Genomic DNA, 18,139 nt, shown 5'->3' on the forward strand with positions numbered 1-18,139 from the left:
AGTCAGTCAGTCACAGGTTGCATCCCACTCGTCTTCCCCCCTGATCTGCTATCCCTTGTCAGCTTAATGATGCAGGCAAAACGAATGCAAAGAGAGAAAGAGAGAGAGAGATGGAGAGAGGGAGCCAAAAGACAAACCGCCAAACAATCAGTTGGCAATTTTCTTTTATATCCGAATGAATGTTGAAATACTTTAACTGTTATTTCGTGCATACGTGCATATAACCGTTATAATACGGTTAACAGGTAGACGATGCGGGGGCGGGGATGGAGGCGAAGGCGGGAGGCTGCGACTGTTGAAACATAATTATGTTGAATCACTCACGTATCTGAAGGATACCAACAAAAACACCAAAAAAAGATACGATACAAAAATCTGCCACAGCCAAAGCTGTGCGTGTTTGTTGTGTCTGCATGTGTGTGCCTGTGTGTGCCTGTGTGTTCCTGTGTGTGTGTGTGGGTGTTGACTTTGTTGTTGTTGTCTGTTGTGGTGCTGCTTTGTGGCAGCTTTTGTAGGTGGCAGGTAGCGCATACTACATACATATGTCGCTTCAAGTGGGGGATCAACTTTGTGTTGTTTGGGACCACAGCGCAACATGAATCGCACTTTTCGAAAGTATCTCTTTCCCTTCAACTTCCCCCCTCCCCATCAAGAACGTGCACTAAAAGTTTTCGCCAAGAAGAATCAGTTATGTGTCTAAGTAGACAGCAATCTTATGGATTAAAGAGATCAAAGCCCGCAAGGAAATTGCAATTTGAAATTGAGAGATTTCACATTTCGTGGGCGTGGGGGAATTTTGTGAAAGAACATTCAACTAGGGGAGATTCCCTGAGTTTAAGTTTAAAAGAAACACATAAATTTGCATATAGTAGTAGCACACAATATTAGCTGGTGTTCTTAAGATAATCTCTTATGTAGAGCAAGAAACTTAAGTGTAAACATTCTAATAAAGATTTCGGTTGATAGAACATAACTTAAAGGAAGTATTTGCCGATGCGAAATTTAAATATGCTCTTCATTATTTTTGGAACTTGGTTAGATAGGTTTGTTTTTATAATTTAGCAATAATTATGCTTCTAATTTTTATAAATAATTAAATTTATAGAAAAATGTGATTTAGGTAAAAATATCTTCTCATATGTTTGCTATATTAAATATCTTCTTAACTTTATTTCAGATTAAACAAATACGAAAGCAAGATCGCCACTATCCATATTAAATAAAAGCAAAATAATTCGGTATTAATTTTAAAATATACTAAATTAATATGATGTAAAAATATACCAAATATACCTAAAGACGCGAAGTTATAATGCATTTCTATCTTATAGATAGCCGGTATCAAAATTCTTTTTTTTACATTAAAAGAAAATGAGTCGAAAAGCTGATTAAATGTTGTAATATTAGAGCAATTAATTTTAGTCTTAATAAAAATTTAGATTTCTTGCAGAAAATCTTAAATATTCTTCCAATATTAGAACTAATAATTGCACAATAACAGTAAAACCCTTTTACTAAAATGTAATAGAAAACACTTTCCTTGAATTTCACTTCTAATTTCCAAAATATTTTAAATTTTTTAAAACGATTTGCTAGACTCTAATATTTAAGCATCTCGAAACTAATTTTAAATTCAATTCGTCTAGTTTCTTATTAAATTTTTCGCATAATGTTTGTGAAAGATCATTTGTATATCTTCTCCATTCTTTCCTACGTATTTCACTTTCAACTGCTTCATTAATGAATACTTTTCATAAAGATTTTCTTGACATAACATAGAGTTGAAATCATCTTAAAACCAATGGAGAGCCAAACCGATTTCTATAAATTCTTCCACAATACTTCACAATTTTCAAAAAGATTTTATAAACTCTAAACTTTAACGAACTCATATCAAATTGTAAGTATACAATTTTTCGAATATTTGTCAAAAATCCTCTTTTGAATCTCTTCTCTTTCCTTTCCCTTGTATTTCACTTCCAACTTATCCAATAATAAATTTATTTCAAAAAGATTTCATAGACTCAAAGCTAAAACCATATTAAAGCCAATAGCAAACTTCGACCAACCAATTTTCCATAAATTCTTTCGCACAATATTTCTCAAAGACCATCAAAAAACTACCAACATTAAGAAGCGCTACGGTCTTTGGTAAAACGGAAAAATGCTTTCCATTTACAAGGCCTGGTTGTATTCCCAGAATAGCTCTAAAGATGCTCGTATTTGTACTTATGTAATCAGGAGCACTTCTCAACAATGAATAAACGAGTATTTGCATTCGAGTACACTCACACTCACACTCGCACTCACACTCACCGAAGCACTCAAAGAAGCTGCTGTTCGCATTCGTATTCGTCTCATTTTGCATTCAGCAGGAGCGTTTTTCATTTTTCTGTGTGCGACTTTCAATGCAATCAACAGACATACGAAAAATTTCACTTGTCATAGCACGAATGGAACTTCAGGGCACATTAAACTCTTCCAGACCAGCTGGCAGAGAGAAAAAGGGAGCCACACACACAATGACTTGGAACTACCGAAAAACCTCTAGAAATTCAAGTAAATATAAATACGAGAAGGAGAGAGAGAAGGAGAGGAGAGGAGTGAAGTGTAGGAAATAATACAATGCAAAGCGTGTAGGAGCAGCACTGGCGAAATCAGTGGGGTAAAGTGGAGTAGTGGAGTAGCGTCTAGGCAAACAACAACAAGAAGAACAACAAGAATAACTGAAGGATTCATATGAACTTGACTCTGTGCGTTGCAACCAGCTTGTTTTCCTTCTTTTTTTTTTTGTTGGTGCGTTGAAATTGGCCAGCAAACAAAGCGGCCTAAATGTTCCATGTGGGCGTGGCAAGCGCCACACACTAAATGCCACTTAAGTGAAATGAATTGCAAAAAAAAAAACAAACGTATCTCGCTTCCACTTTCGTTCGCCGTGAGAATCGCTGAGAGAGGCGGAAGCTAAGGACATGAAGCTAAAACTAAATATTTGCACGGTTAGCAAAGACACAAAGCGACGAGGCAGTCGAAATTGTGTAGGATGCGACTTGCCACCGCATGTTGCCACCTCTTCTTAACCCCTCCTTGGCTGGCCTTTAGTCTCTGCCTTAACCCTTTGTCGCCCCTTTGCCAACCTCCTGCAACTATTTTGCACCCTTCGCAGTTAGAAATGCGTTTTAGGCATGCCGGAAAATTCCTTTTAATTGCGGTTAACTCAACTTGAACACACTCGACACACACACACACACACACACACACACAGTACCTTCACACACACACACGCTTTTGGGGACGCACCTTTTTAGCACTTGTCGCCTTTTCCTTGGTTTTCGTTGCTTTTATTTCTGCTGCATTTTCATAGCTTTTATTAACTTAGTTTTCATTCGCTTTTCACTTTGTTTTCTCGTTTTTTGGCTTTTAAAATATTTGACGCCTTTTTTATATTTTGTTTGAAAAGTACGCAAATTTCGTATTCGTTGTGAGTCGTGTTTATGTGGCACTTGCAACGCGGTTTCTTGTTCAATGCGCAACGTGTTGCGAGCTGCTGGAAAACTCTGCGCGTACTGAGCACGAGATGTGACTTGATGTGGCCAGGCTGAAAAGGGGCACAAACACACACACACACTCACACACGTCCACACTCGCCATGCAACAAACTGTGGCAGGTTACAAGTTATTGTTCAAGGCGAGGGGACAACAAACAGCTGATTTCGTAGCCGGTTTTCTATTTTTCGTGTTTTCAGCGTAAAAACTGCGGCGAATTCACATCAGACAAGGTTTGCTCTCTCTCCCTCTCTCTCGTTTACTCCTGTTTGTAGTGTCTCTCTCTCTCTCTCTTTGTTTGTGGCATGCTTTGTCTGAGGCGTCTACACTGAACACAAAAAGTTTGTGGCGCGACAATACCTACTAAGTATCGCTCTGACATGATTTGAGATTCTTCTTCTGTAATTAAGCATTTTTTTTTAAGCTAACTACCTTTCCTGTGAAATTTATATATTTTAACTTTAATTTTTTATCTAACTTATCTATTTAAATTTAGAGTAAATTTTATCATTACTGTGTTACTTTAATTTCCTATCTCTTACTATCTCTCACTCTGACTCTTTCTATCTTTCGCTGAATTTGTTTCAAGCACTGAGTGCAAAAAGTTAGTGTCGCCAACAATAATGACTCTCTCTGTTTCTCTGTTTAACAATATTTGTACTCTGTAACTCTCTCTGAGGTAACTATAATTTATACTTTTTTATAGTACTCTCAAAAACTAATTACAAATTTTGATCGTAACAAGCTTTTACATTAACATAGTACTATAACTCTCTCTTTCTCTCTCTGTCTGTCCATCTCTTTCTCTCTCTCTCCCTTTCATTCAAGCTTTGTCTCAACTATCTACACTTTTGTTATTTGTAATTTATGAAATATATGTACTGTCTTATATTTCGTTATTTCCCAATCTCTAATTCTCTATCGCTCTGACTCTGACTCTCTCTCTCTCTCGCTGATTTTGTCTCCAGCTTCTACACTAAAGACTAAAAGATTGCGGCACCCACAAAACCCTCCCTCTTTTTCCTTTCTTAACTCAAATAATAGTTTCTTTAAACTAATTAACTTAATTTTCCCATCTCTCTTCCCCCCTCTTTCTGTCTCTCTCTCTCACTCTCAACATTACCAGCTAAATTGTTTTGCAATTCATAGTAGATTTTTGGAACATATTTTTTTACTATATAACTTTAATTCCCTTTGCCATACTCTTTCTCTCTCTCACTCTTACTTTCTCTCTCTCAATTTAATTCTCTCTCTCTTTATTAATTATCGCGCCTTTTCCCTAAATGTTCTCTCTCTGTCTCTCAATACCTGTCTACTGCTATTTTATGCTCTATTGTTTCTCTTTCTCCCTCAGGCTACTTGGGCCAGCTCCTCTCACTATATCTTTCTCTAACTTTCATTACTTTTCTCCCTACCTCCCTTCCTCCCTCTCACTCTCTCTCTCTTCTCTGTCTCTTTCACACATGCTCCCTTTGTTGGCATCCCTGCGAATTCGCCGCAAAGTGCCGCCCTACGCTTAAGTTTCCCTAACGCATTTTTGTTTGTACCTGCGCAGTGGAAATGTCCTCACTTCTCAATCTCATTTCATAGCTTCTTCCTCTTCCATCTCTCCTATGCGCTCTCCCTCTTCCACCCACCTCCCAACTCTCTCAGAATTTAGCGCAGAGCGTTTAATTTACATGCATGCTTCGTAGCCAACGGCGACCGCAAATGCATTGAACGCCACCAAAAATGTTGTTGCGCGGCATGCCCCCAATTTAGTTGAGTAGCGTGTTGCCTGCCCCCGATGCACTTGCAACTTGCAGTGCAACTGCAACCGCAATAGTGCAAGCAACCAGGGTGGGAGGTTGTAGGCGCTGTTGGTGGCGCAACAGTAGCCCACACTTGACCGCTTGAATGCAGCAACAACGACAACAACGACAACAACATCAACGACAACAGCAGCACTCGACAAACCACACACAGAGTTCGCTTCGCTGCTGTGGAACATGCGGCGTATGAGTAATGTTAAGTTTAGCCCACAGGCAACGTTCGCGCGTTCTTACTCTGCTGATAATAATTATCACCCGCTCAACAAACTCAACAGACACAAAGATACGACAGACAGACAGACAGACAGACACTGAAAGGATTTCGCAGCGCATAATTAGGCACAGTCTGTGTACAGTCTGTGAAACGCCCACTTGGACACGCCCACAAACTACTGTGTAGCAATCGCTGTGAATACAACTTAAGCAGCGAGGGAAGTTCTAACTACAAAAGTGATTAACAAGTTAAACATAATTTTATAATGATGTGTATTTAAGAAGTAAAAATAGCTAACTTTTTCATTCAAAAAGTTGATTTTCATGTATTATAAATATGCCATATATTTCATATATATGAAATAGCCATTGATATATTTTTAATATTTTTGAAGTATATTAATTTGAAATATTTTAAAATTAATGTCGCACTATTTTCTTTTTCTTCAAAATGTGTATTTCACAGCTTTCTTACTTGTTTTCTTTTTAATTTTATAAATCGGATGAAGTTGAAATTAGCCTGTACTTTTATTGTAGCTAAAGAACTATTTATAATTTTAAGAAAATATATCAAAACAGAAATAAGTAAAACAATTTTGAGTACCAGGATTTTCTATTATTATTAAGAGAATGATTTAAAGGCATATAATCCCAAATTTATTGAATATTTACACAGCTTGAAATGTTCTTCATAAAATAATATGTTCTTTTAACTATGATTATTTCTATATAACATTTGTAGAATATAACCGTAAGTAGTTATACTAATGTGTCTTCTTTAAGTAAGGCAAAACATCTATGCAAAAGTTACATTATAAATGTATTTATTTAATTTGGACTGAATAGTTAAAAAAGAAATATACTAAATATTTAGAACAGTCACAATTTATATCATAAAAAATGTGTTTAATTAGATATAAATTTATTAAATATGCATTCTATAGAAATTTGATAGAATATAAAAATTTAGAAATAAAATAGTTTACAAATACAGTTTGCAAATACTGATTATGTTTAAAGTTTAATGTAAAAAGGAATCCCCGAATTGAGCTACATTTTTACAAAGCTTTCACTAGTTTTCATAAGAAACATGTTATATTAACTGTAAATATGCCTTTGAAAGAAAATCCATAAATTTTTTATGAAATTGTAAAATAAGAAAAGTTGTATGATTATTAATTGTTTAAATAGGATACTCTATAATCTCTGAATATGCCCTTCAAAAATTCGAATCCACATATTGCAGTTGACATTGTAATTGACTTTCAATACTAATCGAACTACCCTCGTTGGCAAAATTCTTTAGATACTCCGTCTCGGAACATATATAACATTAAATTGGGTTAAGTAAGTTATGATTATTTCATAGATGGGCGTGTTGTGGCGGCAAAGCAGAGCAATTGGCTTCTAGAGAAGGAGAGGAAGTGGGAGGCTTGAAAGGAAAGAAAAGGAAACCGCCCCTTTTCACATGCTTGTGTTTATAAGTATGTGGCAAAAGCCTGTCTACTTGTTTTGGCTGTTGTTGTTCTAGGCTCCCGAGGAGTCTTATTTATGACATGGCAAGCGAATTGTGGCCAGCAAGTCTGGAGGCCGGAAACTGTTTCAACTGCGACGACGAGGGGATTGAGTAAGGGTTTAATGTGTGTGTGACTGAGTGACAAAAACAAATTAGAGCTGTGACATTTTTATTGCTATTTAGTTGAACTCGCTATGGCATTTTGAGGTTAAACTCCCTTTAGGCAGGTGAATGAACTTTTTGCTGGAGGGGAAAACTCCACTTTAAGTGTTGGCCTGCAGCAAATATTGATTTCTATAAAGTATATTCAATTGGATTAAAGGCTTTTTGCTTTTGCGTTTGTCTCTCGTCAATCCAATTGGGAGAACACACCATAAATCTCTCAAATGTCGCTCCCACCAAAAAGGAAATCCAATGAATCGAAACATCGAGATAAGCGACAGCAGAGCAGGAGAAGCAGCATCTGGGGAATAGGTGAGCAGGACTCAAGGACTCAATTTAAAAGGCCAAAACATTATATTTATGAAGTATACGGAAAAGTTTTTGTGCGAGCAGAATGAGGCTTAAATTACCCATTGAAAGTGGAGGCCTCATTAGCAATAATTAAGCGAGTGCGGCTTGAAAACTTTAAGAAGTCAAAAAGGTCACAGGACCTGCAGTTGAATGTCCTTTTTATGCCAAACAACAGACGTCGTCGAACCGTGCAAACAGCCACAACAACGACAACAACAACCTCAATTGGGGATATAAGTAGACTTTCGCTTTTTCTACATCTTCTTTTTGAGCTTTTCTATTTACTTGGCGTCTAGGGACACGTTCGGTGGCACAAGAAAAGTGTAAACAGCAAGCATAATATACGAAATAAATATGTCGATTCTCTATTGACTGACAGGCACATTGAACTCCTGCGCCTTTCCCCTCTCAAAAGTTATGCTCAAATACGCATTTGGGTCGTCGGTCAACATCAAAGTATGCAATAGATGTGTAAACACTGCGACTTATGTTCCTAATTATATTTGTGCCAATCAAATAGTCAACAAAGACAGCAAATATTTACGGATTTAGCAAATTCCAATTTTGAAATTTAAATCCAACGGCAAAATTTCAGCTCAATCTTAAAAAAAAAATTTTTTTAATATCAGTTCAAAAACTACTTTAAAATTTCAACAGCATTTCATTCAAGTTTCAAACCTAGCAAAGTTCGCAACCATTTCGACAACAGAAAGCTTTCGAACTTGCCAACGTTAGCAAAGACACAAACCCAACGCTGGTGCTGTAAAGTGTTAACAGTTTTCTGTTAACTTTCAAATGTAAATGTTAAGTTATGCAAAGTTGGCAATAAATATGTATTTGTTAGTTTCCAGCGGTTTTTTTTTAGCAACAACAACAACAACAAAGTCAAATGTAAACAAACTTGTTAAATTGATTTTCATTTTCAATTTCAGTTTTGATTTTTGGTTTTTATTAGTCTTACGATTTGGCCATAAACTCTGTAAAAAGGAGCATAATTAGCTTTTAAATAGCCCAAATTAAAAGCACATAAAACTGCAAACAAGCACACTAATTAATCAAATTAAAAAAAGATTCCAAAATCTATAAATACAAGAAAAAAAAGTAGCAGCAAATTAGGCAAATTTATAGCGAACGAATAACGAATAAAACCAAAAACGATGAACACAATAATTTTGCACATTTTCTGTTGTATTTTGAATATCTTTCGTAAATAACATTTTTATTATTAATAAGATTTATGTGTATGCGTCGTCTGTTTTTTGTTTAAATAATAACATTTATCGAACAAATTATAGCGAAACGAATTCTACGTAAATAAATGTAAGGAAAATCGTTATATTTTTGTTTTGTTTAATGTTTATGTCATAATTCTTGATAACTTAAACTAGTAAATTTTGAGCTGAAAGTATACAAAGAGATTTTAGAAATATTTTAATGATTAGTAAACATATTTAAATGTATTTTTTTTTAGTATTTTTCATTTTGATCGTTGCGTTTTTTTTTCGTGGTCTTAAACATTAGAGATAGTAGTACAAATTATATATAAAGATAAGTATTCATTAATCGAACATAATTAAGTAAATATTAATAAATCATTGGCACAAGTTGCAGTCAAATTAACAATAAGAATTATGAATTAAGAAAATGATTATTGCAAAACGATATATAGAAATTAGTAGTATGGTTAAATGTTTTTCGATTTTGGGATGAATGAATTGTGATTGCACAGTGGAGCAAAAACATGTGTGATACAATGAAAATACTTTTGGTCTATATGCTATAAACTTGTATATAAAAATAATGTATGCTTAAATTATAAACAATTTATATCTGTGTGTGTTTCGCCGCAACAATTTTGCGCATAATTACAACGATAATAACAAGAAATCAACATGGAACAACAAGTTGCATTTGCTATGCAAAATGCAACAACCAACTGGAAGCTGAATCGATCGCTCAGTTTCAGGTGAGCGCAATTGCCACAATGATAATTACGCCAATTACGATCAAGCAGAGTGTGAGCAAATCGTTGGGTGTAATCAGGCCCACGGTGCAGGCGACAAGTACGTGCTCGAGTGTCGTCAAACCGCCTCGCATTACGCCGCTTCCTCCGCCTCCCGCTCTCGCCACCACTGGCGCTGAGGTTCGCAGTGTGCGCACCTCGCCGAAGACCGAAAGCGCCTTCGTGCTCGTCGTCGGCTGCTCATCATCAACATCATCATCGTTGTTGTTGCTGTTGCTCAGTTCAAGCGGAAGTCCTTTACTTAAGCGGTTGTCTTGCTCATTACGTGCTGAAGCATCGCTAATTGGCATATCATCAGCATTCTCTTCCTTTCTTTTGCTGTTGCTCGCTTTTGTTTCATTGGCTTCTTCCTCGTCAAGTGTCGTTTCTTGTTCCACTTTCGTTTCGTAATTGAGTTTCAATTCCGATATGCTCAAATTAATTTGCGGCGTCTCGTAAACGATACTTTTTCTGCGCACTGCAGGCGCATCGCATTCATCGCGTTCCGTTTCCAATTCATCTTCGTCGAAAGCTTCGTCAAGTGCCAGCTCAACTAACGCACTGTAATCTAGCTCATCTTCGTCAAGTTCTGCTGCTTCAAGTTCTGGTTCGTCTAGTTCTCTTTCGTCTTTGTGCTCGTCAGCTTCTGTCAGCAACTGCTCTGTGGCCAGATCGTAAACTGCCTCGCTTAGTGCGTATGTCTCGTCGAGTTTCATAGCTTCGAGCTCTGCCTTCAATTGGCTCTCGCTTTCAACCTCTGCTAAGGACTGCTGAGCTATTTCCTCAAACAGACGCTGTACAGTCTCGTTATCAATTTCAATACTTTCGTTGTGTTTGTCAGTTTCGTCAAGTATCTGCGGTTCGTCAAGTTTTGTCTCGCTTTCACTTTCGTCAACTGCTACCTCCTCTCGCAAACTCTCAAGCAACTCTTCCTCGGTAGGCAGAGGTGGAAAGTCCTGCTCCCTAACCCCTACACATTCTGTATCCGTCTCGTCGTCACTCGCACTTATCGAAACTTCCGACACATAATGCTCCTTGACTTCAAAGCGACTGTTATAAGTGGTCTGCAGCTCGATGGAGGCATTGGCATGTCCAGCCAGCGGATAGTCCGCTAAGCTAGCATTACCCGAGTCTGGATTGGATGATGTCTCCTCCAGCGAACTCAACGAATCAAATTGGGTCATTGCGCTCGCAACGTTGGATTCAGCCTGCTGACTGGTTGCTGCTTCTGGCGTCTCGGATCTATCCATCACAATGTTGACTTTGCTGGCATAGATGCGATTGAAATTGGGCGATAGCTTCAGGCTGCACTGCTCCGACTCGAGGTCCGCCTCTGCTTCCAACTCCGTCTCCGGTATGGTGGCTAGCTTATAACTATGACTACTACAATTACTAGAGCTACGGGCACTCTCATTAGTGGGCATGACTGAGGTGGAGGTGGAGGTGCTGGAGCTGGTTGTGGTTGCGGTAGTGGTAGTGGTAGTAACATCAATTTCAGGCTCAGGCTCAGGCTCAAGTTCAAGTTCAGGCTCAACATTCAAAACTGGATTAGTAGTAGCGTTCGCAATAGCACAGCGGATATTATGATTAGTGGAGCTGCAGCTACAGCTCGTGGCGGCTTGGACATTGGACAGCGGGGCAGCGGGAGCATTTGCGGTTGCGATGGCTGTGGCGCCTTTACCTGATTGCTTGTGTCGCAGCTGCTGCTGCTGCTGATGCTGCTGTTTATTTTTCGGCTGCTCCTCGATGCCAAAAATGGCGGCCAACTCCTCGCTGGAATTGTACTGGGACGGCGATGAGGAGCGTGCTCGCCGCTCACCCACCGGCGTCAGTTGCAATGCTGGCGACGAGGCGGCGGAGGATGTCGGCGATATAGGCAGCGAGTAGCCAAGACTACTGCCAGCGGTTTGATGTTCACTCGTGCCGTCGTTACTATTACTGTTACTGTTACTGTTGTTGTTGGTGCTGAGAGTGCTCTGTGTGGTTATGTTGTTGTTGGTGCTCATGGTGCTGCTGTTGTTGGGCGTCGATTGCACATCGTACGATGTGGTGCTGAATGTCTTGATGGGATCGGTGCTGGGTGCATGATAATCGCTGCTCTGCGATTTAATGTAATCACTCGATGAGTACGGATTGAATGACGTAATGCTCGAGGACATCGGGCGACTCGCGGTCGAGGGACTCGATGATTTGGCCAAACAATCGCTGCTCGAGCTAAACGATGATGCTGTGGTGCTAACTGTGGTTGCATTACCACTCACACTGCCGCTGCTCATGCTCGGAGCCGTCGTCCGTTGATCATCAGTACTCGAGTTGTTGGTGTTGCTGTTGGTGGTGTTGTTGTTGGTGCTGCGAGTGCTACTGCTGCTGGTGATGGTCGTCAGGATGCTGTTGCTGCCACCGCGTGCCTGTCGCTCGCACTCCTGCATTATCTTATCGATGTCCTCAAAAGTGCCTGCGATTTGGCCTGTGCTCGGGTCTGGGCACTCTTCTTCGTCTCTGCAATGGGACAAATGAGAGTGGCATCAGCTGCTGCTGCTTCCCCAACGGCTGCTGCTCCCCCCAGCTGTGCTCATATTACAGGCGGCCAAATTATCGTAGTCCGGCTGCGCATCCGCAAGTTCGCTCAGTTGACGCATGCAACGCTTGGCAATCGCCTCGATCTTGTCCGACTGTATGGGATCCAGTTTCTTGATCAGATGCGGCATCACCAATTGTTCGCCATTGTTGTTGTGGATCACCTGCTTCACTTTCACAGCCTCATGCACCACCACGGGTGGCTCTGTGGTCACAATGTCCTTGAGGATTTTGTCGCACACCGCATTCGCTGCCTCGGACACCTCATCGATGGCCTTGATCAGTTTACCCTCCTTGTGCAGCTTGCGAGGCTGCGGTTGCTCTTGCTGTGAGCTGTCCAGCTCATCATTGTCGGGCAGCGTGTCGAGCAACAGTTGGCCACACCGTTTGGCTGCCTCGGACACCGCTTCAATCTGTTGCAGCTCCTGCTCCAGCTTTTGTTGTTCAGCGTTTAGTTTGGGACGCGCCGCTGTAATAAGAGCTTCCTTGCGCAGCTCTTGCAACTCCTGCGTCAACTTGATACTGCTCGCCTGCGCATCCAGCGCTATTTTGTTCAATGCATCCTCTAGCAAAGGTTCAGGTGTCAAGCTCTTACGTGGCGCTGGCACCGGCGCCAGCCTGTTTGGCGTCTCCTCATGCTGACCCAGACGCTCTGGGAGCTGAGCAATGGCTCCACCTTGACTGGGATGCCTGAATGGTATATGTGGCTTATTCTTCGATTGCTCTTCGTCCTGAGCTTTAAGCTTGCGCAGCAGATCTAACGTAGCTGGCACATCGCTGGTGTCGCTTGTTTCCGTTGCTCCACCTAGATTCGACAACGAACCCGCACGTTCAATGCTGCGGGTTAGCTCCATGTAACTACTCAGATCTCCTCCTGAAGGCTTCGCTGCATCGCGCTGTATCAGATTGTAAATGTTGGCGGATTGCGTGCGTGTGGCACGTTGTTTCTTCTGCATGGGATACACAAAGCTCGACTTGGGTCCTGGCGGATCTTTACGCAGCGCACGCACAGCCAAATCATCCTTGACTATGTCCGGGGAGCCGCTCTTCTTCTTCGGCGCACGCACAGGCTCGACGTGCAAATAATCGCTCTGAGGTGCAGGCACAATGGGTCCCACAGGGATGCCAAATGGAGGTTGCTTTTCGCTGGCACGATGCTGCAAGTTGCTCAGCTGCAGATTGCGATACGCCACATCATCGCGCACTGGATCAGGTTCACCGGTAGGTGAATCCTCATCGTCATACTCATCCGCATGCGCCAAGGCGAACTTCTCAAAGTCACTGGGCGTGGGAGCGCGTGGCTTCGCCTCCACCTTGGGTTCTGGCTTTGGCTCTGGTGGCTCGGTGAGTCCCAGGGACTTGTAGATGGCCTCCAACTCGTTGATGGCCTCCTCCAGATTCGCCGGCTTCTTGCGCGGGAAGTAGATGGGAGCAATTGCTGGTGCGCTGGCTTTGCGCTCGGAGGCGGCGGGAAAAACGGGCGCCGGCGCCTGTTGATGCTGCTCGCGTTTCTCGGCCACATACTCCTCGTACTTGTTGGGCAAATCCTCGCCCGAACGTCGTTGATAGTGATGCGGCATCGAGTTGGTCTTATTACGTATCTCCACAACGTTTTGATTGCGCTGTTCCGCGCCGGGTTTAATGTGCAAGCTGCCGCAGACAATGTTATCTGGCTCCATCGCAGTCGGAGGCGGTGCGGGACGCTTGGGTTTCTGCACCTCAGAGTACATGGGCATGGGATAACTGCGCAGTTCACTTAGTCGTGAGCTAGAAATGGAGCGTGGCTTGGTCAGCGCTGGAGCAGCACGTTGAGCTGACTGTTGCTGCTGCTGTTGCCAGTTGTCGGTGGGCAATCCGCTCTTAGAGGTGCGCAGGACTCCGCTGGACGGCGGCTCCTGCAACGAGCCGCTGCTCGCCTCCAGCATGTGAATGGGTTTGCGGGAGCGCGGCGTGGCATCGGCCACATAATGGAAATCGATGCCATTGGGCAGGGATTTCTTGCCAGGCAGCGCATTGCGTTCGTTGCGCGTGATGAAGCGACGATGAGGATGCGATTGCTGCTGTGATGGGGCACTCACAATGCTACTGCTGGGCTGCGAGTTCAGCGAATGCACCGATTGATAGTGCGGTGGCTGCCAAATGCGATCATCGGACACACAGCGACCGCCCTGATCAAAAGCATACGAAACGGGACGCAAATCACCCGAACTCGATCCCATCACGTGCACCCGACGCAAAGGATCACGCGGTGGCGGAGGCGGTGGCAACGGTTTACTCTGCATGCGTCCATTCACATTCTGCAAATGGATGTGACTGTCATAGCTGATGCTACGCTTGCAATCGCTCTGCATGGAGTTCTGCAGCGGACGCGTTGCAGCTTGTGGCTGCCACTGCACGTAACCGGAGTTGGAGTTCGAGTTGCTCTGAGGAGGTGCTTGATAGATGGACAACGGCAGCGGTTGCGTCTTGTAGCGTTGCGTCTGCAACGGTTGCTGTTGCTGCTGCTGTTGGAACTGCGGTGGCACGCCGCCATGACTGACTTCCCCATCACGCGACAAACGCTTGTAGTAGCGTTCGTTGCGTGCCGCACGACTGCGGCGACTTTGTCCCGGCGCAACACCGTGCAACGCCTGACCACCGCTGTGAATGCTCTCGTCGCTGCGGTACTTCGAGAACGTGGAGGAGTTCAGCGAGATGAGCTCCTCCTCGCTGGAGTGCACCCCGGGTTGCAACTGCTGTTTGCCACGTTGCGCCGAGCGGGATTTGTGTGGCGCCGGCGCCAACTGTTGATTGAGGTACAATCGACGATCGAGGGAGTTACTCGAGCGATTGTAGTAACCCGGTTGGTTTTGATAGTACGGTTCGGGTGGCACCATTTCAACGGGCAAAAAGAACTCGTTGTCTATGTGCTGCGGCTGTGCGGGATGCGGTGGCGGTTGCGGGGCTGCAGCTGATGGCATTACAATGTGATCGAAGCCTAAGGATTTATTGCTGCTTCGTACGGATTTTCCCGCATGCTTCGACTTGGGTTTGGAGGCGCTCTGACGCTGTGAGGGCACAAAACCCGCTTTGCGATCCTCTTCACTCGAACTAGCGCTCCCCTCCGCCTCCTCCTCCTTCTTCTTGCGAAACAGTCGGCCAAAGGACCATTTCTGTTTGTTCGACAACTGTTGGGCAGAGCCTCCCAAGCTCTGTTGTTGTTGTTGGTGATGACTACGCAGACGTTCCATATCCTCAAAGTGTTGGCTCTCTATATTGGCTGGGATTAGGTTTGTAGTTGTTGTGTTGTGGTTGTGGTTCGCTTTCGTATCGTCGTCGTCGTCGTCGACGAGTCGTTCATCGGTTAACTGCAGCTCTTTGGGCAGCGGCAACTGCGGTCGCCAACTTGTTTGAACAGTCTAAAAAGAGTGAGAGAAGGAGAAAGAGAAGGAGACAAATTAGTTTCAGTCTCAATAGGCGGCAAAATCAAGATAAGTTTTGTATTTAAACATTTGTTTTATTTGCACTTAATGGCTCCAGACGATGGCTATTGTTGTCGTTGTTCTGGCTAACGATAAGATTTCATTATGTATTAACTTGGCTCAAAAGAGACCCTCAGATAAGCGGTGCCGCACATACAGAAAACAAAAACAAAAAACAAATCAACTAACTAAAGCGCGCTTTGACAATACCTTCTATGGCTGAGCATTTGCGGTTAGCTATACCCTGTAAATGGGGTTAGTGGTCATATTGACTGCAGCTCTTTAATAAAAGATACTACTAAGGACTAAATTAAATTAAGTTTCGGTAAGTTAAAGTTGGGTTTGATGGCAAGCAAAATGATAACTGAATGCTAGAACCTTAAATACGAATATTATAAATCAATTCTGTAAACCAACAGCAAACTCTTGAGGAAGAAATTCTAAGTGAATCCAGCTAATAAAAATAATAGTAACTTATTAAACAGAAATCTAAGCATGAATTTCTAGGATTAAACATATTTCATCCATATATATAAGAATGAATTTATGCAATGAAAAACTGCAGTCCCATTTCACAGTCATGCTTTGATAAAAAGAGCAGCTATCTTCTATTGCTATGAAAACGCAGCTTAACTTTTGATATTCCCTTGAGATTGCGACAGCTTCCTCAATTGATAAAAAGAGAGTATGCTGCTTGCGACTACCTCAAAAAAAACAAAACAAGCATCTTTTATAAGTATTCTTGTTTTTATTTTTAATGGCCTCACGTCGTTTACATGACAACTACACAGATAGAGAGAGAGAGAGAGAGAGAGAGAGAGAGACTTGTACCAGAGGGTCGTTGGTCTCTGGCGCTGACGTTTTGTTCAGGTTGTCAGTTTGTTGTCTTGAGATGAGATTTACTCTCAGCACTTGCCGCACTTTGTGCTTCTATTATTTTTTTACCCAGCTTAGCTCTGTGTTTTGCAATTCTTTATCAATCAAGCAAGAAATTTACATAGAGCTCTCCCACGACAAAATAAAAACGTAAAGTTTCTTTCTTTTTTTTTGCGTTTGCAAGGCGGAAGCAGCTCATTATCACACAATTTAGATACTTAGCATAATACTAATTGCTTTCGCAGAATCAAGAGAAGCAAAACAAAACGTTACTTGGAAAAAAAGACCAGAAACGAACAACAATAAAAAAGTGTTATCAATCAACGTGAGCAAACTATTAGATAAGTCAAAAGTAATAGATTTTGCCACACCCGGCAACTATATAATCTTATCTTCTCAGCTGAAGTTTCTGCCAAAATAAATAACTAATTAATTTCACATATTTTTTCCATTCAATTTCAGTTTCAATTTCCATTCCCATTTCAATTTCAATTCAATTATACAAACATCATTGCGAATTGCGTGTGAAATTCAATTTCTTTCATTTCTGGCGTCTTTTAATATTTGTTTCCCCCTCCTTCGTTTTGTTTATAAGATCAGAACAGAGCAGAACAGAAAAAAAAGCTCCAAAATTGGGCGTGGGATTCAGATGGGCGAGAGATGAGGCATCATTTCCGTTGCTGACGCCATTGAAGACGATTCATTGACGCTCACTGACTTGTGGCAGATACAAGTACCATACGTTGCAAACAGGGTAACACTTGTCTTATTAATAAGTCTTGCGGTTGCATGGGCATGGGCTTATTATAAATAAACAAGAAATAAACAATGCGATAAGCATAAACATGATAAAGCCACGCACAATAAGGGATTATGATTCGAATCGCCTGACATTCGATATGCTTGCCGAAGGTCTGTAATTTGAAGTGCTTGATTGAGGATCATTAAACCGAGAATAGATAAACGGAAAGTGAAGCAGAAAACACAATTAGAGGCATTAATGAGGATCAGTGATCATTATTATGAAAAAGAACATTACTGTGAAAGAACGCAGAGCAAATATTGTCATTTGAGCTTCCGAAGTTCAGCAGAAACTGATCGTATTTCAAAGTTATCTTTTCAAGTCTGACAAGATAGCAATAGGAAAAGTCTACCAAGGTTTATTGTAAATATTTGTGAATGGAAGATTATGATAAAGCTTTCCAAGATCAGTTCACTTAGTTGATAACTTTTTCTGTAAGTATTGCAAATTATCGTGGAATTATTATCTCGTTAACTTCTTTTATGTAATAATTGCAATTCTTGCGGAATTATTATGAAAAGTTCATAAAATTGGAAATTCGTCAAGTATTTTTCACTAAACACCGCACACATTTGAAGAAGTATTCAACTCTATAAATAGTTCTCTTGCAAGTGTCTTAGAAAATCCCAAAAATATTTTAATGATATTTCAAACTGCTCAACGAGTAATTTGGAAAACCTCTATGCGAACATAGTTTTCGGGGAAATATTTCAACAGAGTTTCAACACGTGTCTTGTGGTCACATCGACATCAGCAGTTTGTCCAGAATGATTTATAGATTGTAATCAGAATCAAAGTCAGACAGAAAACTTTTACGTGACTCAG

The 18,139-nt window shown here is 41.5% G+C and overlaps 1 protein-coding gene across 1 annotated transcript in view; it reads right to left on the reverse strand.

Moving 5' to 3' along the window:
* The window catches only part of LOC132788284 (uncharacterized), a 129,054-nt gene extending 113,481 nt beyond the window's left edge, over positions 1-15,573 (reverse strand). Inside the window, 4 exon segments of the mRNA XM_060795617.1 lie at positions 11,280-11,910; positions 11,986-12,053; positions 12,086-12,140; positions 12,142-15,573. Of these exon segments, the coding sequence (XP_060651600.1) occupies positions 11,280-11,910; positions 11,986-12,053; positions 12,086-12,140; positions 12,142-15,405 (4,018 nt within the window). The 5' untranslated portion in view covers positions 15,406-15,573.
* Positions 15,574-18,139: the final 2,566 nt, after the last annotated feature.

The sequence above is a fragment of the Drosophila nasuta genome, chromosome 3, assembly GCF_023558535.2.
Source record: "Drosophila nasuta strain 15112-1781.00 chromosome 3, ASM2355853v1, whole genome shotgun sequence".
Classification (NCBI taxonomy): domain Eukaryota; kingdom Metazoa; phylum Arthropoda; class Insecta; order Diptera; family Drosophilidae; genus Drosophila; species Drosophila nasuta.